The sequence below is a fragment of the Cervus canadensis genome, chromosome 8 (assembly GCF_019320065.1).
Source record: "Cervus canadensis isolate Bull #8, Minnesota chromosome 8, ASM1932006v1, whole genome shotgun sequence".
Classification (NCBI taxonomy): Eukaryota; Metazoa; Chordata; class Mammalia; order Artiodactyla; family Cervidae; genus Cervus; species Cervus canadensis.
In genome coordinates this window covers 8443970-8468172 of record NC_057393.1, presented here as the reverse complement: position 1 = coordinate 8468172, position 24203 = coordinate 8443970, and the positions used below count along the sequence as shown (strand labels likewise).

The 24203-nt window shown below is 46.8% G+C and overlaps 2 protein-coding genes across 3 annotated transcripts in view; one reads left to right on the top strand and one right to left on the bottom strand.

The window, feature by feature from the left end:
- The window catches only part of GPR26 (G protein-coupled receptor 26), a 103592-nt gene extending 97520 nt beyond the window's left edge, over nucleotides 1-6072 (top strand). Inside the window, exon 4 of the mRNA XM_043476162.1 lies at nucleotides 5967-6072. The gene's annotated coding sequence lies outside the window, so the exon portion shown is untranslated. The remainder of the gene's footprint in view (nucleotides 1-5966) is intronic.
- CPXM2 (carboxypeptidase X, M14 family member 2) overlaps nucleotides 1-24203 on the bottom strand; it is a 134755-nt gene that overhangs the window by 23179 nt on the left and 87373 nt on the right. For both annotated transcript variants that reach the window (XM_043476159.1, XM_043476160.1), the window contains 4 exons: nucleotides 20487-20571; nucleotides 19360-19510; nucleotides 10981-11069; nucleotides 1373-1496 (listed from right to left, as the gene is read on the bottom strand). In XM_043476159.1, coding sequence (XP_043332094.1) covers nucleotides 1373-1496; nucleotides 10981-11069; nucleotides 19360-19510; nucleotides 20487-20571 — 449 coding nt within the window. The remainder of the gene's footprint in view (nucleotides 1-1372; nucleotides 1497-10980; nucleotides 11070-19359; nucleotides 19511-20486; nucleotides 20572-24203) is intronic.

Sequence of the window (24203 nt, the reverse complement as noted above, 5' to 3'; positions counted from 1 at the left end):
ATATGAGAAAATGTGTAGAAAAACCTTAGATGGTAACAGCCAAAAAGTAAGACTGTTTATTCTTATTTGGCAAGAATAGATAAAATAACACAGGGTTTAGGGTTTAAAAGTTACAAATTAAACACAAATCGTAGCAATTATTTGGGGAGGTAATTCTTTTTCTTAAAAGGACTTTGTATTTAATTTTATAAAGATACCGAGATGGACAAATGCAAGCAGAAAACAGTGTCATGGGAAGTCAGCAATGACACAGTTTTGTAAAGGGGGGCTGTCTTTGACCTTGTTCTTTTCAAAGCTCAGCTTTTTCACTGTTGGATTTATCAGTGCTGGGCGTGAGCTGACAGCACTCCTGCCTCCCTCACTGGCCAAGCTACTGCTTTGGAGGAAATGTGACTTTACCCACAGATAAAGCCCTCACCCTTTAAAAGACATTCCTGAGAGAAACTCCTGGAATACTGATGAACATTCAAGTCAAGAGAATCAGACAAATCTCTACATTAAATCCATTTCCAGTGGACTTCTAAAGGGTTCACAATTTTAGCAAAAAGAAAAATGTTTCACCCATCCCCACTCCCACCCTATATCCCCTAACCTGTAGGAGAACACAGTTTTGGGAGTGATTAAATGAGAGGTGGCTAAAAACAGGAAATACTTGAAAACAGGATGGAAATTTAAAAGAAGATTAAGGGAACCACCTCTAACTCCAACCCTTAATGACCAGGGAATCCAGAATTTTCTCCAGAAAAAGGAGTCTGTCTTAAGCATCTCAGCCATTTTCCTTTTTGGTTAGTGTGACTGGTCTCAGAGAAGAACAGAATTAAGTGTGGTCCATTTGGAGAAAAATCGGGTACTTCTAGCTTAAATAATTTGACAGCCTACATCATACAATGTGGAGTGAAACTGAAAGTGTTAGTCACTTAGTCGTGTCTGACTCTTTGCGATCCCATGGACTGTAACCTACCAGACTCCTTTGTCCATGGAATTCTCTAGGCAAGAATACTGGAGTGGGTTGTCACTCCCTTCTCCAGAGAATCTTCCCGACCCAGGGACCTAACCCGGGTCTCCTGCATTGCAGGTAGATTCTTTATAGCCCGAGCCACGAGGTAAGCTCCAAAGTGAAAGTGTTAATCACTCAGTCGTGTCTGACTCCTTGCAACCCCATGGACTGTAGCATCCCAGGCTCCTCTGTCCATGGAATTCTCCAGGCAAGAGTATACTACACAGAACCAAAACTGGCAGAACCTGTCTGCGAGAGTGGGGGCGTGGCCAGCTCCTGCCCTGTTTCATGAATGTTCTCAGAGTGACCTCTGCCTCGCTCTTTAAGAAAACACCAGACACGAAGGGCCAGGGCACTGCAGACGGGCAGCCTCACCGACTTCGTGCTCCCCGGGGTGGTCGGAGATCTCCACGGCATACAGCTTCAGGCCCTGGTGGCTCTTGCCGATGTTGTAAATCCTCGTGATGTTGGGGCACATTTCATTCACGACCTTCATCAACTGCAAAATAAGATGGATTCACGGTTCTGAGCCATGATGGCCATGTACCGAAGCGGGCAGAGCTCTCAAGGAGACAGCCCCCTCCCACGGCCCCCTGCACACCCACCCTCCCACACACCAGTGCTCTGGAATGTTCCCCTTCTGCTCCCTCTGCCCTGTCTCCCAGCACCTCTGGCTTGTGTTTATCACCTCCCTGAGTTACGGGATCACCTCCCTGGGTGGTGGTATCACCTCCCTTGGTGGCTTCATTACCTAAAGACTGAGCCTTTTCTCTCCATGGTGGTGGTGGTGGTTTAGTCCCCATGTCCTGTCCGACTCTTTTCAACCCCGTGGACTGTAACCTGCCAGGCTCCTCTGTCCATGGGATTTCCCAGGCAAGAATCCTGGAGTGGGCAGCCACAGCCTTGCCTAAGTAAGTATTTATTACTGAATATCATTTTTCTTATACTTTAATGAGCGTTTATGACGTCAGGCTGCTCTGCCCTCCTGGAGCCCATAGTGCGGCAGCAGACGGAGTCGGACCATCGCCACTTCACTGGTGCCAAGTGAGGGGCACGAGGTAAGGGCAGCCGTGCTGTGAGAGGGTGGGGGACACAGGCTTCCACGGAAAAGTCAAATAGACACACGGCGTTTCCTGAATTTTGCTTTGATAGTTGAGCTCATCAGACAAGCTTCCAGAGGAGGGGATGAGGGTCTGCTAATCACAGGGGCTAAGAACAGAGGCACATCCACCAGAGGCTGCCGTGCCTCCATCTCTGAGCGGGTACCTGTGGGTGAGCTGGTAAGTCGCCCTGACTCTCTGTGTGAAACCTCTGTGCCATCCCCAAGGGAAAGCTCTGATTCAAAGGACATTCCTGCCAGGCACCAGACCAGTGATGCTTCCCCGTGATGGCATCAGGAAGGTACACAAGTGTTACAGACCAAGAGGGAAGCTCGGGTGCCTTGCAAGCAGTGAGCAAGGGCATCCCAGCCTGGGCGTGTGCCTACCAGGGAGAGCTCTGTCCTTGATCAAGCTGAGCAGGAGCTGGGCTAGCGGTGATAGAGCAAGGGCGCGGCTCACAGAGGGGCAGTGTGGGCCTGGACAAACTCGATGCAACTTTCAAATCATTCCTATCAGCCAAATGATCTATACACCGTCCTGGTAAATTGTACATAAACAAGTCTTCTGCAAACGTTATAGTAGGTTGAAAGCTATGAGAACTGGAAAATTGGTATCAGGTAGAACTTCTATCGGAGTGCAGTGACATCATACCAGGTTTGCCTTTCTTGCATTCTGCAATTTCTTTGCAATTCTTGCAATCTCCTTGCATTTCTTGCCTTTCTTGCACTCTGCACTGATGTGTGGAGGGCAGTCATGGGGCACTGGGGGGCATCCCTAAAGGAATGGAAGATTCATTGCTGCTGGAGCTTGGCTCTCATAACACACCTACGAGGTGTTACAACTGCAGCCCTGGTCAGGCATTCAAGGTCTAATTTTCTCACTGCTCCTGTGAGGGGGAAACATGCTTTGATTTATGATAACCCACTTTGTGTTATAATATCTAGGTGAGAGAAAGAGAAAGACCACTGCATAGGGCTGTTCTCCAACGATGGCAGAGAACAAACCCACCATCCATGGAGGAACCACATGCAAGCAAGGTTGATGTAGCCTCACATCTCTGTCTATGAGGAATACACACCACGGGGCTGAAGTGGAGCCAGAGAGGAGTAGCACCAAGTTTTACTAAGAGACTCGGTACTGACGTCATTAGTCACAGCAAGTTCTATTTCTCTACTGAGTCTTATCATGACAAACACCAGTGAAGTATAATCAAAGGAGCCTGAACCCATTCTACAGATGTGGAGACTGAGGCTCAGAGAGACCGTTGAGGGGTTTGCCCAAGGTCACCCACCTAGAACCAGGTGGAGCCAGGGCTTTGGACTCGTGGGTTCTTATCTGTCCACGTTGTTGTTGTCGTTGTTCAGTCCCTCAGTCCTGTCCAACTCTTTGTGACCCCTTGCACTGTAGCATGCCAGGCTTCCCTATCGGCCACCATTTTCCGGAGCTTGCTCAAACTCATGTCCATTGAAGTTGGTGATGCCATCCAACCATCTTGTCCTCTGTCATCCCCTTCTCCTCCCGCCTTCAATCTTTCCCAGCATCAGACTCTTCCAGTGAGTTGGCTCTTCGCATCAGGCCAATGTACTGGAGCTTCAGCTTCAGCATCAGTCCTTCAAATGAATATTCAGGGTTGATTTCCTTTAGGATCAACTGGTTGGATCTCCTTGCAATCCAAAGGTCTCTCAAGAGTCTTCTCCAACACAACAGTTCAAAAGCATCAATTCTTTGGTGCTCAGCCTTCTTCACGGTCCAACTCTCACATCCATACATGGCCACTGGAAAAACCATAGCTTTGACCATACGGATTTTTGTTGGCAAAGTAATGTCTCTTCTTTTTAATACACTGTCTAGGTTTGCCATTGCTTTTCTTCCAAGAAGCAAGCATCTTTTAATTTCATGGCTGCAGTCACCATCCACAGTGATTCTGGAACCCAAATAAATAAATTCTGTCACTGTTTCCATTGTTTCCTCATCTATTTACCATAAAGTGATGGGACCAGATGCCATGATCTTTTTGAATGTTGAGTTTAAGCCAGCTCTTTCATTCTCCTCTTTCACCTTCATCAAGAGGTTCTTCAGTACCTCTTTGCTTTCTGCCATAAGGGTGGTGTCATCTGCATATCTGAGGTTACTGATATTTTTCCCAGCAATCTTGATTCCAGTCTGTGCTTCATCCAGTCAAGCATTTCACATGATATACTCTGCATATAATTTAAATAAGCAGGGTGACAATATACAGCCTTGACGTACTCCTTTCCTGATTTGGAACCAGTCTGTTGTTCCAAGTCCGGTTCTAACTGTTGCTTCTTGACCCGCATACAGGTTTCTTAGGAGACAGGTCAGGTGGTCTGGTATTCCCATCTCTTTAAGAATGTTCCACAGTTTATTGTGATTCACATGGTCAAAGTTTCTAGCATAGTCAATGAAGCAGAGTAGATGTTTTTCTGGAACTCTCTTGCTTTTTCAATGATCCAGCAGATGTTGGCAATTTGATCTCTGGTCCCTCTGTCTTTTCTAAATCCAACTTGAACATCTGAAATTTCTCAGTTCATGTACTTTTGAAGCCTAGCTTGGAGGATTTTGAGCATTACTTTGCTAGCACTCTGTCCATGAAGGTGTAGTAAAGCAATCAAAATCAGCTCTGCCACTTCTTCTGTCTACTTTACAAGGGGCTGTTCTGGAGGATGGCCCCAGCACAAGCGCTGTCAGATTGGGTCTCGCATACCTGTCCCTGCTGACTGCACAGTCATTCTCCGCTACCAGTGTGGACCTCCCCAAATCCCGGCCAGCCGGTGGTCCCCTGTCCTGCGTTCAGATCAATGACCGGTTCTGCAGACACAGAGCCACTCAGCCCACCCTTACCCAGGTGATCAGCACAGCGCCTGGCTGTCATTTAATGGCTACCCTCCTTCCCGTTTCAAAGAGCTGCCTGAAAACTGAGCCTCCCTATGCTGGAGATGACGACCTTGATAGTGGGGAAAAAAAAAGACAAATGGCATCTTCCCTTGGATGAGCAGTCAGCCAGGGACACGGCATCTCAGGATGGGATGACTCTCGACCATGAGTCATCAGAGTCACCTCTTCATCCTCCACCCACCACTGCAGTATTTTATACCAGTCAGGCTTTCCTCTCGGTGTTGTGGTATCACAAGTATCTTTTCCACACACAGGAATGAGAATACGGGCATTTGGAGACTCCCTTTAGGGAGAGTGAGTGAAAGTCGCTCATTGTGCCCGACTCTGTGTAACCCCATGGGCTGTAGCCCACCAGGCTCCTCTGTCCATGGGATTCTCCAGGCAAGAATACAGGAGTGGGTTGCCATTTCCTTCTTCAGGGGATCTTCCCAACCCAGGGATCGAACCCAGCTCTCCCGCATTGCAAGCAGATTCGTCACCATCTGAGCCACCAAGCCTGGTGGGCCCCTGCAATGCCAGGAAGCGTTTCTCTGAGGGCCATAGGCACCATCTAAGACTCAGCTGGTGATTCATCTTGCTTATTCCTGAAAAGAGTCAAAAAGGACATCCTGGAGTTTGAGTCTTACTGGTAAATGTTTGGGTCTTGAAGTTTAAAGTGAAAGAGACAGAATTTTCTTGATGGCCTTAAAAGCATGCAACCTCAACAAGGGTGGCATCACCCCAAAGGAAGTGAAAATTGGTTCTCCGGGGGCTAAAAATCTTAGCTCTTACAAGCTTTATGACCCTCCAAAGTGCAATCTTACCCAACAAAATCTTATTCCTTAGTTTTTAATATAATGGGTAATTAGGAAAAGTGTCTACAAAGGGCTGGTAGGGAAACATCATCCTCAAGAGAAGTGGGTTTTGTAAGATGCTCAGTGTCCTCAAGACTCTGTTTCCTCATCTCTGAACAGATCACATCCTGGGAGCGACTGAATCCCCCGCCTCCGTTGCTTCCCTCTGGTCCTGAAGGAGACAGAAGAAAGAGCCCCTTTCCTGGTGATTCAGTGTCTAGGGATGCGTCAGAGGAAATTTTCATAAAGAGCATAAGTTACATGTATGATGACACTGGTCATAGCATGTTTCATCCTCTCTCACTATTCATTACAAGTGGGATGCGATCCTGAAGCTCCAGAGCAGGAAGGTAGCTGAGAAAACCCTGATTCATCCTGCAGCATTTCAGGGACAATTACGAAGCCAGCATGAGACATGGCTAATGATCCCACACGATGTGAGACAGTCTGGGCAAAGTGGTTAACCATCCTCTGATCAAAATCGCATGAATTCTGTGAACACAGAAACACAAACCCTGGAGAGAAATGGAGTGGGGATGAAAGCCACGGGTTCATGGAGGATTAACCTTGAGACCTTGGGTTTGTATTTGATATGGATCCAATGTTGTTTATCCAATGGATTTAAAAAAACAAATAAAGAAATGAGAAGAGAAAAAGTCCTCTTCTATCATCTTAACTCATTTGCTGTGTCCGGATCAAGTGAAAAGGAGTTCCAAAGTGAGGGAGAGGAAGAGAGCCGAGGTAGGAAGTGTCCCATGGGCGCGAAGCTGGGCTTGTCTGCGTCTGCAAGCCTGCGGGCCTGCCCTGGCTTGCTGCCACCATCGCCACCCCCTCGGTCAAGAGCTCAGCGGTCCCACAGCCTGCTGCCCAGGACCAGCCTTAGCTGCCCTGGAAATCAAAACCACTAGCTGGCTGCCTCCCAACCCAGGTCTCTCCTTTCTACTGCCTCACACCCTCCTTATCAGCCACCTGACCAGAACTTTCTGAGCACTTGGGCCTTGACAGCACCAAGCCTCCAACCAAAGTCAAATCTTTTTTTTTTTTTAATTGGAGGCTAATTACTTTACAACACTGCAGTGGTTTTACCCACACATTGACATGAATCAGCCATGGGTGTACATGTGTTCCCCAAAGCTTTACCCCAAACCACTACTTTTCCTCCCATTACGTATGGTCTCCCAGTCCCTGGGAAGCACACCAGACCCAGCTCTCTCCCCATCTCATTGAGGAAGCCTAGAACTTGCCAGCCCCGCTCAGAAACACCTCCCCACCCCATATTCTTCAGGTCCAGCAGATTCCCCTCCTGCCAGAGGGCCAGAGTTCACTAGCCTACTGTCCATAGAGCTTTCATATGGATCTCCCCAAACCCAACTCTGCTCCCAGAAACAGCCTCCTGTTTCTCAGACTCAGGACCAGAGCCTCTCCCGGCACTGCCAGCCATCCCAGAAACCAAAAGAGGGTTGGTGGGGTGCCAACCCTCCCACCTCCACGGTCCTGCTCCCCTGTCCTCGATGCTCAGACCCCCCTCCTTCTGTCTCTTCCTGCCACAGGCCCTGGACCACAGCTGACCTCACCTGCAACCCCATCCCTTCCCAACCACAGCCAACTACGCCAGCCACCTCTCCCTCCTGTCCCCCAAAAATGTCCCCGCGACAACAATGAATCCAGCACACTTTACGGATTTAAAATGATTGAGTGTCTGCCCTCATGGTCCCAAATGAAGGTGAAAGGTAAATGCAGACACAGAGATGACTAAGCGATTATAAATGGTTACAGGAGGTGTGAAGTCCTTTTCAGTGCTCAGAACAATTAACTCACTCTGCCTCACAATACCAGTGTTTGCATGACTGCCTCCAGCCTCCCCATCCCCTCTCCGCCTCCCAAGCCCCCCAGGGGCCCTCTGGTGGGGAGCAGTGTCTTGTAAGCCAGTGCTCTAGAAAGAATTTCCCTACGAGTTGCTCACATTCTCATGATTTTCCCCTCCAATGCAACAGCTGTTCTGTTTTCTCTTTTCAATCCCTGCTCCTGTGTCTGCTTCTCATTTTTATGTTTTTTGTAAATGTCTCTCTGAATACTAGTATAAACTAACATTGTCCCCCCGCTTGAAGTAGAAAGATTTCTGCAGTCGTTTAGCAGACTCCATACAGGGTATTGCTAAAAGTGCTGGCTTCTCTCCCATCCCCAGGAGCCAGGAATCCAAATGGCAAGCCACTTCTGGCCTGAACACTTCGGGATTGATAGATGCCCCTCCCAGGACAGTTTCCAGTTGTGGGGTCTGGGGACCTCGGAGTGGTCACCCACTGTCCCCTGCAGGGGTCGGTTGCCTTCCCAGGTTCCTCTTAGCTCTGATATCTACCAAATGATGGGGACCAGAGTCCCTAGGGTAATGAAGCACATCCATTAGCTCTTTCATATGAGAAGAGCCCTTATTCTCCACGTGGGACGACTGTTTAAAGATACCAGAGTCTCTGTGCAGTGAGCTCGTTTTACAATGCATTTAGATAGGTTGCTTTTGACATTAACTGTACCAGGTGAGTTGATATTTGCCTAATTTCTGGACACAAAGATGTCCTGAGATGCCCACTGAGCAAAGCTGAGAAACACTTCATAAAATGGAGGGGTGAGCAGAGTCACATCAACACCCGAAGATGGAGAGCTGCAGGGATGACTCACAGACTCAAGTCCGAGCACATTAGCTTCGCTTCTGCAGAGCCAGACAGCAAGACAATCTCTTTAGCACGTCCCACCTCCACGTCTATGCTGACAGGTGTCTGGAAGCTGTGTGTGAGGATCTCAGATTAAATGACATCAGGACGAACCCGGGTTTGTTGATTCCCTGCGTTGAGGCAGAGGAATCCCATGTGGCGCAGCCTAATTGCTCCGACCTCAGGGAAGTCTCCTGCCCCCGTGCGGTGGCTGGCCCCCTCCCTTGGCACCTCTGAGCCCTGGCTTTGAGCCATGTTCTCTTGGCCTTTGGTGAACGCTTGTTCGTTAAACACCTTTGTGGGTCTATTTCTCTGCTCTGTCTCTTCCGGCAGATTCTTCGATATCTAAGGACTTCTCCACGTGCCAGCACTTCCCTGGGCTTTCTAGCACAAGGCTGGGGGAGTTCTGAACAGGGGTTTCAGATAAAGCATTACCACACCTGGTGTGCAAATGCTGTCAGCAGCTCAGGAGTACCTGGTTTCTTTCTTTCTTTTTTTTTTTTAATTATGGTGGAGATGTTTATTTTTTAAATTACTTTTCTTTTTTTATGATTTATTTATTTTTAATTGGGGGATAATTGCTTTACCATGCTGTGTTGGTTTCTGCGGACATCAACACGAATCAGCCACAGGTATATACATGTCCCCTTCCTCTTGGACCTCCCACAGCATCCCATCCCTCTAGGCGGTCACGGAGCACCAGGCTGGGGCTCCCTGCACTATACAGCAACTTCCCACCACCTGTCTATTTCACACGTGGTAACGCAGATATTTCAATGCTACTCTCTCAATTCGTCCCACCCTCTTCTCCACTGTGTCCTTAAGTCTGTTCTCTGTGGAGTCTCTATTCCTGCCCTGCAAGCAGATTCATCAGTATCGTTTTTCTAGATTCCATATATATTTATCATATAGTATGTGATATTTGCTTTCCTCTTTCTGACTTACTTCCAGAGTCCCTGGTTTCTATATTTATGTTTGAGGACAGTCTCATCTGTAAAGTCTTTTCCTCCTAACAGTACTAAAGCACTAGCAGCAATAAAGGAATCAGCCAGTTGTTCTGAAACCTGACTGGATATTAGAACCACAAGCAGAGCTTTCATTAAAACTTTAGATCCCCAGTCCCTTTTCCTACGGATTCTACTTCAGTTGGCCTGAGGCACGTTTCAAGTATAGATATTTTTTCCGATTTCTTCCAGTGATTCTAATACTGAGAATCAGAGAATCTGAATAACAAGGGGGTGTTATATATTCCCTCAGAGACTCAGTTTCTCCATCAGTAAGATAAAGACAACAATAGTCTTGCATTCCCAGGGTGGTTAGAGAGGCTGACCAGGTTAACACAGGTAAATTCCTAATGTAGGGAAATAGATGTAGGTACTATGTGAGAACTTCCTGCTCTTACCATCACTCGTGTTGTTTTAGATTCTTTTTCTTCTTCCACTCTGCACATGACTGATGTCCCTGAATCAGTGCTACCTCTCAAGCCCAGAGTGATTCTTCAGAACTACAGTATTTTTTTAAATTAAAGTATACTTGATTTATAATATCATGCTAGTTTCAGGAGTACAACAAAGTGATTCAGTTTTTTATACATATATATATATATAATGTATATGTTATTTTCCATTATAGATCATTACAAGATATTGACTGTAACCCCCTGTGCTATACAGTAAATCCTGTTGCTTATCTGTTTTATATACAGTAGTTTGTATCTGTTAATTCCATACTCCTAACGTATACTTCCAACCCTCCCTTTCCCCTTTAGTAACCACAGTTTGTTCTCTATGTCTGTGAGTCTGTTTCTATTTTGCATATAAAATCGTTTGTGTTATTTTTTAGATTCCATATATAAGTGGTGTCATAACATTTGCCTTTCTCTGCCTGACGTACTTCAATAAGGATAATTTTTTCGTAATTCATCCATGTTGCTGCAAATGGCAATGCTCATTCTTTTTTTATGGCTAATATTCCATTGTACATATATATATACCACAACGTTTAAAGCCAATCATCTGTTGATGAACACATGGCAATGAACATTGGGACACATGAATCTTTTCAAATTAAACTGTTCATTTTCTCTGAGTATACACCCAGGAATGGGATTGCGGGGTCATACGGTATAGCTCTATTTTTAGTTTTTGAAGGAAACTTCATACTGTTTTCCTGAGTGGCTGCACCACTTTACACTTCCACCAACAGCGTAGGAGGAAGAACTACAGTACTAAACCAGAAACTTTGGGTTCGAATTCTGCTTCAATCGCCTGCTGGAAAGAGAGGCCTCCTTTAGGCCCCCCAACCCCAACAACGCATTCTTAACCTCGAAATCACAAGATTTAGTGTGGCCTCAACAAACCATAAAAACACAAAAACTTATATGCTCCTGGGCACAAGACAGGTTTCCCTCTGACAAACCTGAGTCTTACCTGACGCATCTCCTTATAGTTGTGGTGCTTAAAATCTAGGTCATCGGTGGTGGTCATTTCATTCCGTCGGTGATAATAGTTATTCGGATCTAGGGACAGAAATATAGTTTTGAATTCATCCACATCATTCCTTTACTTATGGTGGCTCTGTTAGGGGCCTGATTCATGTGGGGACATAGCCCAACCTCCAGCTTCTAGCATTCGCACAGAGGTGAAAGAGCCAAATTTCAAGAAGCATTTTAAGAGTGAGAACTAACCTAGTGGGGAAAAGCACAGACCTGGAGCCAGAATGCCTGGGTTCCAATCTCTGCTCTTCTACTCGTGAGCTGCGTGACCTTGGATAAATCACTAGAGCAGTTTTTCCTTAATGTCTTCACCCATAAACAGGGGAACAGTGGTACCTCTCTCACTGATTCATTGTTAGTATTTGTTGTTCAATAGCTCAGTCGTGTCTGACTCATTGTGACCCCACGGACTGCAGCAGGTCAGGCTTCCCTGTCCTTCACCATCTCCCAGAGCTTGCTCAAACTCCTGTCCACTGAGTTGGTGATGCCATTGTTATTTTATTAACAATGTTAATAAATTGCTATTAACAATTTATTATAATATAATTATATGTATTATATATAATATATTAATAATATAAAATTGTTAGTATTAGTGTCTGGCAAACTGACACATTAAATGAAGGAAGGGATAGTGAATGAATAAAGGAATTCATGAATGAACATCACAACTGCATGGAGATTTTTGGAAGTGTGGTGGACACTATCAGTTGCTCACCCAACATGCAGTCCGCTTCCATCCTTCCTAACAGTAGTCCTGTGTTGTTGGGAATCCCTGCTTCTCCACTTCTAGGAAACTGACTTCATGCCCTCAGCTGCAGGGGTACAATATGACTGGTCTAAGCCAATCTTAGTGGTTAGTGGTCACTCTTACTAGTCCACGCTGAAGGCAAGACCTTTCATGGCACAGAGGAGAGAGTGAGAAGAGAACCTCAGTAGTTACTGAGTGAACCAACCCTAGATCCCCATGAACCTCCCCTGGGACTTTCAGTCACGTGAGATAAAGAACTGCCTGAACTGTTAAGCCAGGGGGTGCTGGGTTTCTGTTGCTGAAGCCAAAGCACCCTAACAGGCGTGATTAGGACATATTAAGAGTGGTGACCTCTGGGGACTGGGGAGGAGACGTCTATTCTTGACTTGATTCTCTTCTGTATACACTGACTTCTTTCTTTAATTCTTATAAGCTGATACTGTTTATATAAGTCCAAAAAACAAAGAACACTCAGAATAAATGAGGGAAGAGGGAGCAGGAAGAGCTAGAAGAAGGATGAGGGGGAAAGGACCATCCCACGGGCCCTGAGGACTCCCTCTTGACCTGACAAAAAGTTGCGAGGTCTACAGAGCCTCAGCCAGGCTGACGACCTTCACCTCCATCTCCATGCAGCCAGGAATCATGATCAGCTTAGGTCTCCTTGCAATATAGAGAGCACACAGTACTTTAGACAGGTCAACCTATGAACTCAGGAACCACGTGAACAAAGCTGGAACCATAGCAGGCGTCTGATCCAAGTGGCTCCAAGGACAGTTTGCAGGTGGTGGCCATGGCGGGTCATGGAAGGAGGAACAATTGCTCCCAGTGGGGTCAGGAATGGAAAGTCTCAATTCGTGCCACCAAACAAGGCCACAGACCAGCAACACCAGCTGCTTGCAAGAACCAGTCTACACCTACTGAATCAGAATCCACATTTTTAAAAAATCCAGAAGCTTGAGAAGCATCGTGTTGAAGTACTGAGCACACTGCCAGCAATATTACACACCCTGAGATCACCTGAGCCGGCTACCTGTCTGCATCCCACGGCCACAGGGTGTAACTGCCACGTGGAACCAGCCCCGGGATTCCCTTAAAGACTGGCTTCACCCTGGAGAACTGCGGCCACGTGCAACAGGTTGAAAAACACATACTGACCCGAAGGCCAAAAAGGTGGCTTTTAATAATCACAAAAGGGTTTCCAGTAACACTATTAGAAGCAAATAATGTACGCAGGGGTAGGGGTTGGGGCAAGCTGGTATTCTGTTCAGAAAAGAAGCAAAAGCAACTCGGGTTTAGCACAAGGCCCCAGTTCTGTTCCAAGCTCTCTCCTTTGGGAAGGGCAGACTGACTGCATTCTCCGGCAAGCCACTTGTCCTTTGATTTCCAAACCTGTCGGTTTCAAAGTCAAGCACATTTTTCACAAGACTTGACACTGAATGTACCCATAAGCTGATTCCTCAGAGCTATTCACCACCCTCCAAGTCCCCAGAACCTCTTTCTAGAATTCTTCTGGCAAAGCCCCTTTTGTCTTCAAACACAAGTTATGCCTTCAAGGTTCTTAAAAAGGATTGAAGGAAAGCTCAGAACTGTACATATGAAATATCTCCATGTTTTGTAACTTCCTTCCCTGAGACTAACCAATTTGTCTGAGGATACAGGTCCAAGTTCCAGAACTGTCTCGGAACCCCAGGTGAGCATTTTTCACAACGTTCCACCTTCCACCTTTTGTCCAAATGCTTCTTTACTTCTCCACTTATTCTGATTGGATGAAGTTTAACTGAGACCCTCCTAGGAGCTCAACACTGTAGGTAATAAGTGAGAACCAAGCCCAGCCACCCCACCCTGGGGCCCAGAGTCTGCAGGCATGCCCCGTTATTCAGCCAAACCCACTGTCCTCTTTTTTCTTCTGTGGATAAAAGAATCCCTATCTCCTGTGTGAAATCTATTCCAGATGCGTCTGATGGAACAGACTCGCCCAACACTCACAGGGATGGGCATGTGACCCAGGTCCAGCCAGTGAAAGTACACATGTTCTGGCCACAGCCACTGGCTCAGAGATGATCCCAGGATACAAGCTGGGCTCGTAAGATGACTTTCCTCCCAGAGCCAAAGGAGGAGGGCCTCCTGCCGGAGTCAACTCACATGGATGAGCTCGGGGTGTTAGTGGCCAAGCTCCCTGACTGCAAGCTGGTGAGGAGGGGAGCCCTGACTGCATCAAGAAGACCCCGAGATTGTCGATCCTTTCTTGCCTGAAGCCAGAGTCACATCTACCTCTGGAACTCTTATTACTGTGAACTAAAATTTTCCTTTTCTCCCCCTCCTTACTTCAGCGAATTTGAGCAGCACTTCCGACATATGAAGCAGAAGTCCTGATTCAGTCTGCAAGACCTTATTCTCACAGAGGGCGCTTTGGAGAATCAGCCTCCTGATTCCTTTTATGTGGCCGGCTTCATGCATCAGATGTACTGAAAGCCAGCTGATTCCTTCTGGAACACCTTAGTTACGGGAATAGACTCCAGACGGGGAGTGTGGAGTCTACAAACTCCTCCCCACCTCACTTCTCTTACTCAACAACTCAAAATTCTGCTCCATCCCAACAGGTCTACTCATTCAGCCCATTTTGGGTGGAGTGCTGTCCCCACCCCAAAGAGATATGTTGGTCCTAACCCCCAGGACCTACCTAAGAACGCGACCTTACTTGGAGAGAGGGGTTTTACAGGGCTAATCAGGAATAAATGAGGTGCTTAGGGTGGGCCCTATTCCATTAGGACTGTGTCTATCCAAAGCGGAAAGGTGAACACAGACAGAAGCACTCAGGGGACACCATGTGACGATGCAGGCGGAAACGGGGGTGAGGCACCCACAAGCTGGGGAGCATCAAAAATCAGACAGCAGACCTCCAGCAGCCCACGGGAGAGGCAAGAACAGACGCTGCCTCACGGTCTCCCAAAGAAACCGCCCTGCTACACCTTGATCTTGGACTTCTCGCCTCCAGAACTGTGAGATGGTAACTCTGTTATCCGAAGCCACCCAGTTTTTGGTGCTGAGTTACGGCAGCCCTGGAAATGACTCCACACCCTGAATATCCCCGGCTCCTCAATGACATGGACACGCTATTCTCCTCCCAAAGCCAGCACCAGCTCACTTCACTGGATGGTCATAATTGCAGACCAAACCCCATTAGCGGACATCCAAGGGAACACCCCGGCTCTTGGACCATTCCGCTCAGCTGTTTGCTGCTCTGGGGGCTGGGATCTTGCTTGATGGGAGGGAGTTCTCAACTGGGAGAGGAAAGGGCTACCTTTGCTGGACCAGGGGCTCACTGCTATCTACAGTCCCTGAGCTCATGATATACTTTACCAGAACAGGTGAATCCATAGACACTGCAGATTAGAGGTTACCCAGAGATGTAGGAAGGGGATTTGCAAGTGATTTGAAAGTGGGTTCAGGGTGTTTTGGGGTCCATGACAAAGTTCTGAAACCAGAGAGAGCCAGCAATCACACCATCTTGTGAATACACAAAGTGGCACTGTATGCTTTAACATGTTTAATTCCATGTTATGTTAGTTTCACCTCATTTAAAAAGGAAAACAATGGCTGACCTCAAAGTGCTCTCTGAGGACTAACGGGACACCAGAAATGCAGCCACCACAGCCCTTTTCCTTCCCTGACACGAGGCCAGCCCCTCACCCAAGGAAATGCCCACTACTAAAGCCTTATGGGGCTTCCCTGTCTGCAAGGCAGGAGACCTGGGCTCAATGCCCAGGTGGGGAAGATCCCCTGGAGGAAGGCATGGCAACCCACTCCAGTATTCTTGCCTGGAGAATCCCATGGACAGAGGAGCCTGGTGGGCTACAGTCCATGGGGTCACACAGAGTCGGACATGACTGAGTGACTTAACACTTTCACTTTCACTCAGGGCCTTATGATCACCATAAGCCCTGATACCCCAGCAGAGACTCCTGAGCACAGATGACCTGCCACCAGTGCAAACGGCGCCAAGCCCCTTCCGCAAGGTGCTTGGCTCCCTAATGAGAAGAAGCTGCACCTGTCCAGCCCCGCCCGACTGTTCTCAGGACAAGGTCGCTCCAAGAGGAATAAGGGGAGACATGGACCCCTGGCAGAGCTTGTTTTGATTGTAGGTCATTACTGTGAGTGAAACCATCAAACCCACAGCTCCACGTGGCTCCAAGGAGGGGGCAGCCCGTCGTTCGTGTATCTTCTACCCCATCTCATGTAACCCGACCTCGCCGCATCAGCACAGAGCCATCATTTGTTCTTATCTTCTGCCCCGTCTCACACAACCCCACCTCACAGCATCTCCACCAGGCTGCTCACCCGAGTCCGGGAAACCCTCTGATTAACCATGTTCAAAAGTATAGTTGAGTAGCACTACATATATTCACACTCTTGTAGAAACAGATCTCTAGAACATCCTCATCTTACAAAACTGAAACTATAACCATTAAACAGCCCTCTCCCTTTTCTATGAGTTTTGAGCTTTTTTGCTGTGGCTGTTGTTCAGTCAGTCAGTCGTGTCCGACTCTCTGTGACCCCCTGGGCTGCAGCGCGCCAGGCCTCCCTGTCCATCACCATCTCCTGGAGTTTGCTCAAACTCAGTCCATTGAATCGGTGATGCCATCCAACCATCTTGTCCTCTGTCGTCCCCTTCTCCTCCTGCCTTCAATCCTTCCCAGCATCAGGGTCTTTGCTAATGAATTGGCCCTGTATAAGGTAGTTCATGTTCTAGTTCAAAAATTTCTAAAAACATTATTCATGAAGACTTAAAAAGCTTCTTCTCCTTCCTCTGCCCCAACCTGAGGGTTCACAGGAAGACAGTGAGGACAGAACAAAGAGAAGCAGAAGCAAAGGTAAATGAATTTTTCATGAACAAGAGTTGCAGGAAGAACAGATACTGGGCAGTTGCATTACCAGCACCAGTCACGCTGGGCTGAGTGACTGACTTGGTTGGGTCACCCCTGGCTTCATTAACTTGCACAAAGGAACCGTGTCGACAGCAAAGCAAATGAGCAAGACTCCCCTTCCCACATGGATGTTGGGGACCCCCGAGCCACCCCAGGACCTCAGATGTGACCACCAGGTGGCATGTACAAAGGCCAGCTCCCCTCTGGGCAGACTGCTAAGTAACTTTTAGAAGAAAAACAGCCCTAAATATCTGGGGTTGGAAAATAGAACCACTCCAAGGCCATTCTTGAAACCCGTCCAGATTTCACACTGTAACTCTGTCTTTGTGTTTAAATTGCCCCCAGGACCTGTCTTCAAACACACACACCCCAAGAATAACTTCACAGGAAAATATTTATTTCATGAGACTCTCACAGGCTGCCCTTTGCCCTTAACCAACCACAGATGAATCCCTGCCCTCAGAGAGAAACTGTGACCCTGCTCTTTAAAGCAAGCAGAGTGAGGCCACACTGAGCAACCAGGCACAAAGCCGGCCTCACAGTCCCCGGCCTGGGTCTGTGTCTGCAGACACAGTGAGCTCAGCAAAGCCCAGCGGGACCCTGGAGGCAGCGGGCGGGCCCTGTGATCGCCACCCCAGGATGAATGAGCCACAGAAGGGGGCCCAGGTCCCACACTGGGAGGCCTTCACGTTTTCTCTGGACCAGCCTTGAAAACACACACTGCTTTCCCACCAGCAATCCCACCTCTCGTTGTTGTTTGATTGCTCAGTTGGGTCCAACTCTGCGACCCCATGGACTGCAGCACGCCAGGCTTCCCTGTCCTTCACCATCTCCCGGAGTTTGCTCAAACTCATGTCCATTGAATCCAACCATCTCATCCTCTGTTGTCCTCTTCTCCTCCTGCCTTCAATCTTTCCCAGCATCAGGGTCTTTTGTCCCATCATCTAATTTAAGCAGTAATCCCATAATTCACCCAATAATTTTGGACATGCATAATGAAACAAATGAAGATGTCCACTGTGAAATTCTTTAGAATCAAACTGATTTTCTGACTATATTTCCAATTTTTCAATCAAACAACTGAATTTCCAACTATAAGAGGCAGTTTGAAAACCTGAGATATGGTGGATAAAAACACCTACCAAGATAGATGGTCTCTAATAGTGTTAGTGACATGAAAAAAGTTTGTAATCTAATAAGTACAAATAAGGAACAAAGAATCTGTCTGGTGGGAGGGTAAGTAGATGGCACGTGAGCAGACTTGTCTTTCTCAATATAGAGTTTGTTCTGAGTAAATTCATGGATAGCAGAGGGTTGAGGGAAAAGCAATAAATGATATGAAATAGCTCCGAAAACTCAGTAAGTATAAATTTACGGTGTGGGGGTGGGATGGCTACAGAAATAGTATGATGGGTATAGAGGCACCTGAGAGCATTAGGGCTGGTGGTACCCTCCTCCTGGCAGGGGGAACTCAGAGACAGTAAGGCGTGTGTTTCAGATAAGACAAGAATGCTGAGACTTCCCTGGAGGAGGAAGTATTGTAGAGATAACCCAAAGCTGTGCTCCTTGTTTGCTGTGGCCTGACTGTGGGTGGACAGGAGGTGGAAATTCCTAGAGGCTCTGGTGAAAGACCTTAGGAATGTCCTGGAGGCCAGCTTCCTGCCCCCGGAGATGTCTGGTGAGGATGAAGACGCCTCCACAAAAGGCTCCAGCAGTGGTAGTGGTGTCAGTAGCTCAGCTGTGTCTGATTCTTTGTGATCCCAAGGACTCTAGCCCGCCAGGCTCCTCTGTCCATGGGATTTTCCAGGCAAGGATACTGGAGTGGGTTGCCATGCCCTTCTTCAGGGGATCTTCCTGACCCAGGGGTCAAACCTGGATCTCCTGCATCGCAGGCAGATTCTTAACATCTGAGACACCAGGGAAGCCCACAAAAGGCTCTGTACAGGCACAAATCCCTAGGTTCTGAAAGGCCGACAGAACTGCAAACCAGACCAGATTAGCTTGACCAGAGCAGACACCAGCAAAGGTCCACATGCAAAAAGTGCATGTTAATTCAAGCCCTTTTTTTCCTTCTACCCTGGGGTTACACCCAATTCCATCATGTGAAAACAGGGCAAGGGGAAGACAACCTAAAGGAACAAGCACCCAAAGATACAGACATCCAAGTGAAGGTACTTAAACAGAAAGAGACTTCACCACGTAAATCGAAAAAGACTATATACATGATCAAGTTTGAAATCAACTTCTGCCACGTCCTCTAACCGTGTGGCAAGAGCACTCAAAGGCAACAAACATGTTACCAAAAAAATTTTATGTAATTTTTTGCCTGCTTCTGAGCAGCAGCGCTGGGTGAATTTTCAACCTTGAAATAAGCATCATCGTAAAGTCCCAGTGGACAAAACCACAGCTGGTATGTTACCCTAATACCCCAAATGGTCATAGTGTTTCTGAGTGGGGTTCTGGGAGATTTTCATTTTCTTTTTGTTTACCTATGTTTTCTAAATATTCTGCAATAGATGTGGTAATTTTCTTAGATGAGAAAAAGACTGTGTGGCTTATTTTTATTCACCTTGCTGGCAAAGCACCTGTCTTCCACTGGCGTTCCCTCCCTGCAGGAAGCACAGAAGGGCGGACCCACCTGGCAATGGGCAGCCAAGGATCTCCATCCTCATGCAGATGCTCCCGTTATCGAACCAGGACTGGGGGTTTATGCGGATGTAGCGTGCCACCATGGGGACAGGCAGCTCGTTCAATACAGGGATCTCCTTTTCACTGTTTCCTTCAAATATCTATGTATGCACAAGGGGGAAAAGGAGACTCTTTTAGAGCTTGATTATCAAGTCATGAAAGAGTCAGTAATTCACTCAGTCCACAAGATCTCATTAAGGCACACTTAAATGTGAGGTTGGCATTTGGGGCGGGGGGGCGGATGGGGAGGAGAAATGGATCAGGCCTGGACCCTGCTCTCAGGAAGCACCCATCTAATGGGGGTGGAGCAGGGAGGAGGAGGAGGGTTAAACTTAGATATCATAGGTGCAATCTATTAGCGTCATGGCAGAGAGACAGCCACAGAACTTTGGGATTTTGGAAGAAGGAAAAACCAGGTGAAGCTTTGGGGATGAGGTGCTGTTTGAATTGGCCTTGAAGGAAAACTCGAGATGCAGGAATGGGAGGGATTCTAGAGGAAAGGAAGTGATGGCTGGAGGAGCCCAGATACTGGATTCAGCAGAAGAGCAACTGTCTCACTTTTACTGGAACACAGAGGAGTGGGTACAAGGAGGGGGCTGAGAATGGGAAAGAAGGTCAAAACAGAGGCTGCAGGCAGACTGTGGACGATACTGAGCACTGTGATAGGAACTTGAGAACCCGAGAGAGAGGGTGACAGGATCAGAACTGGCTAACCTGGAGGGAGGCAGGGAGCTGAAAGACCAGGTAATTAAAGTAAGCTCAGGAACTATTATAACTGAAGAGCCGTGTGGGCACCAACATAACCCACATGCCACTGATCTTCCAGGGCTGACCTGTGACCTGCGAAAGATACCACATCCCAGCAACTCTGACTTTTACACGAGCCCTGAATGCGGACCACGTGGTTCTGAGTTTCAGGGCATGGAAATCGGGTCATCATCCATGAGACTGGATGGTTGGTTTGAGTTGGCACAGAATCAGCCAACATCCAGGTGCAAACACTGGCTGGGTGTCCACTGCCTCTCTCTGGAGAGCCCTGACAGCCAGATCCCCAGGGCATGGTTAGAGGGGACTCACCATGTCTCCAGATCCATTCTTAACAGTGACCCACGTATGGCTGTCATTGCTCACCATGACCTTATAGGAGGTCACCCAGTCACTCCTAAGAAAAAATAAAACATCATTGGGACTACGCACTTCAAAAGGTTTCCCTCCTCCACACAGAGGTACAGCAAAGGGCAAAGTGGGTCCCAGAGGTGGACAGCGTGGGGTCACACCCTGGCCCAACCCTCACCCTCCCTGTGGCCTTAGCTAGTTCAGTGACCCATCTATGCTACAGTTTATTCATCCATAAAATGGGAATCACAAAAGCACCAAGCTTAAAATATTAATGTAAGCGGTAAATGGTTTCATACCCTTTAAACACTTAGGATAACGCTTGGCCCCCAATAAACATTAAAACTTTGTCACGCACATAAAGATCCACGAATACTTGAATGTTTGTTTATATTGAACACTGACGTCACACACAATAGAAGAGTTCCACACAGAAAAGTAATCTCAGTAAAAGTGGAAAAGTCAGTCTAGAAACCATTTGGAAAACTGATTTGGGAACGTAACAAATGAGATCCCACCAACCACAAACACAGCAGCCTGAGTCTCTGAGAGATAGTAGGTTTCTCCTTGGCTGTCAGAGCCGGGCAGACAATTCCCTGACCCCACCCTCAGCAATAATCCAGAGATATCCGGGCCCCAAGCCAGACCCCTGTCACCACATCCTACTGCACAGAAATTACTGAGGGAAAAAGAGCCAAAATTTGACTTCCCAGCATGGAGGTCAATGTGGTAGGCTAGGCAAAAAAAAAAAAAAAAGACTTTTTCCCCCCCTCTGCCTCAGTTTTTTATAACATTATTTGTTAAAGCAATGGAGAAAAGTCTTCCCGAGCATCTTCCTTTTTAAATTTTTTAAAATATTGGAACTAAAAGCACCAGTGGACTAATGTCTTCGAACATTCCACCAGCTGAAGCATTCGGAATCCTTGTTTTCTGACTGTGAAATCTCCTTGGACTCAGGATCCAGATAGATCGCAAGAAGGTTCCCCTGCCAGGCTCCTTTGTCCATGGGATTCTCCAGGCAAGAACACCGGAGTGGGTTGCCATTCTCTTCTCCAGGGGATCTTTCTGACCCAGGGATCAAACCCCGTTCTCCTGCTCTTCTTTACCATCTGAGCTACCAGGGAAACCCAGAAGTTACTACTCTTAGATGCTTTTACACAAGCTTGGGAACTAATCTTCAGCTGAACCTTCTCCCTTCTTCTTTCGCCTGCCCACCAGCTTTGTGTGAGTACCTGCTGGAAGCCAGGATTTATCAAGTAGCACGCTCCTCCCAGGGAGCTTAAGGACTTGGGCGCATGCCTGCGTGTGAAGGCCTAATAAGCAAACCTTCTGAAAGGCACTTCAGCAAGTGCTCAGATCCTTTGCACTGGAAAATTATCTTCACCCCAAATAGCAACCTGTTTCCCACATTCAAATCATTTCCCAATGGCTTGCATCCTTAGTTCCTTTGCCATCTGTTTTTCTGCTGATCATGCCCCATGGTGACCCCGCCAGGCAGGCGGCAGAGAGGAGGGGTGTATCCTGCACAGTGGAGATGAATTTAGGAAGCCTCTCAAAAGCAGCTGGGCTTCCCAGGTCACACAGTGGTCAAGAATCTGCCTGCCAGTGCAGGAGACGCAAGAAACACGTGCTCGATCCCTGGGTCAGGAAGATCTCCTGGAGCAGGAAATGGCAACCCACTCCAGTATTCTTGCCTGGGAAATCCTATGGACAGAGGAGCCTGGCGGGCTACAGTCCATGGGGTTGCAAAGAGTCAGACACAACTTAGCATGCTCAAAAGAAGCACATAAACAAAAAGGGATGGAAAGAACAATTCAAACAAGTTCTCCAAAGGAAAGGGGAGTGAGGAAAAAAAAGAATGAAAACCAAATAATAATTTCTCAAACTTAATAAAAAACAAACATGAACCAATTCAACACTTGCGTCCGAAGGGTGATTAATTGCTTGGGTGGTTCAGCCCTCTCTTCTGACCTGCACTCCTGCATCCTGTCCTCCTGCCTATCTGACCTCTCCACTTAGCATCTCAGCCACGTCTCAAACTGAACCTGCACCCAAACCAACTGATTCACTTCGTCCACTCTGTACCCCAACCTGGGAGCCCTTGCCCCAGGAAAAATACTGCCATCCACCCAGGGCAACAAAATCCCAGAGTCCTCCTTGGTTCCCCAGCCTCCCTTTCTCCCTGATACTGAATTCATCACCAGGTTTTGTCAATTTTACCTCCCAGAGCTTTCTAGAACCTCCCACGCCCCCCAGCAGCACTGCCACCATCCAGCCCGTTCTCTCCGGCCAGGACTACTGCAGTTGCCTCCAAACGGTCTTCTGAAATTTAAACTGCCCTTCAATCTATCCTGTAGTCAGAGGCTTACTTTTCTTAATGAAATATTATCACATCACCCCCTGCTTAAAATATCACTCTTATCTTAGCATTAAGACCAAATTCTTCATCGTATTCTACAAAACCCTTGCTTACCTCTTGTTTTCCATGCTCTTTCTTTCAATTCCTGATACTGATTACACTCTCTCTTGCCTCAGGGCCTTTAGGATTCAGTTCAAAATACGAATTTCAGTTGTGATTTCTTCTTTGATAATGAACTATTTTAAGAGTACAATTTTAAATTTCCAGGTACTAGAGGTTTTCCGGTTATCTATTTACTGCTGGTTTCTAGTTTACTTTCATTGTGAACAGAGAACATACTTTGAATCATGGTGAATCATAAATCCTTTGTTGAGACTTCCTTTATGGCTCAGCATGTAGGCAGCTTTGGCTAACGTTCCATGTGCACTAAAACTCACTGCAGTTCTGTGACTGCTGCATGCAATGTTCCACACATATAATTTTGAACAAATGTTGGGCTTTCCTGGTGGCTCAGTGGTAAAGAATCTGCCTGCAATGCAGGAGAGGCATGAGACATGGGTTTGATCCCCGGGCCAGGAAGATCTCCTGGAGGAGGGCATGGTAACCCACTCCAACATTCTTGCCTAGAGATTATTATGGACAGAGGAGCCTGCTGGGCTACAGTCTCTAGGGTCGCCAAGAGCAGGTCACGACTAAAGCAACTGAGCTTAACTGATTAACTATGTTGTTCCGGTCTTCTGCATCCTTGATTTTTTATCTGCTTTCTCTAACAGTTATAGAAAGAAGTATGTAAAAAAGAATGCCAAACTGACTGTGAATTTATTTGTTTCTGCTAGTTCTCTCAACTTTTGCTATATATACTATGAAGCTATGTTGTTGAGTGCATACAGACTTGAGATTGTGATATATTTTTTGTTGATTGACTTTTATGATTATGAAATATCCTTTTTTAATTTCTACCAATACCTCTTGCCTTACAGTTATTTTGTGTGACAGCAGGATAGCTAACCACGCTTTGTTTCAGTTAAGATTGATATTTTTCCTAATCCTTTATTTTTAACCTCTGACACAGTTTAAATTTAAACTATTTAAACTGTGTCTCTGTCTCTCATGGATTTTTTTCTTAGGTACTGTATGATAATATTATTATTCTATTGGATAATATAGTTCATTTAAATTTAATTAGTATTATATTTAGATTTATATTTACCACCTTACTATTTCTTTTCTATTTGACACATCTATTTCAGTTTCCTTTTTGAATTTTCATTTTATGATCAAATATTCTTATTATTCTATCTTTTTCCTTTATTAACTGA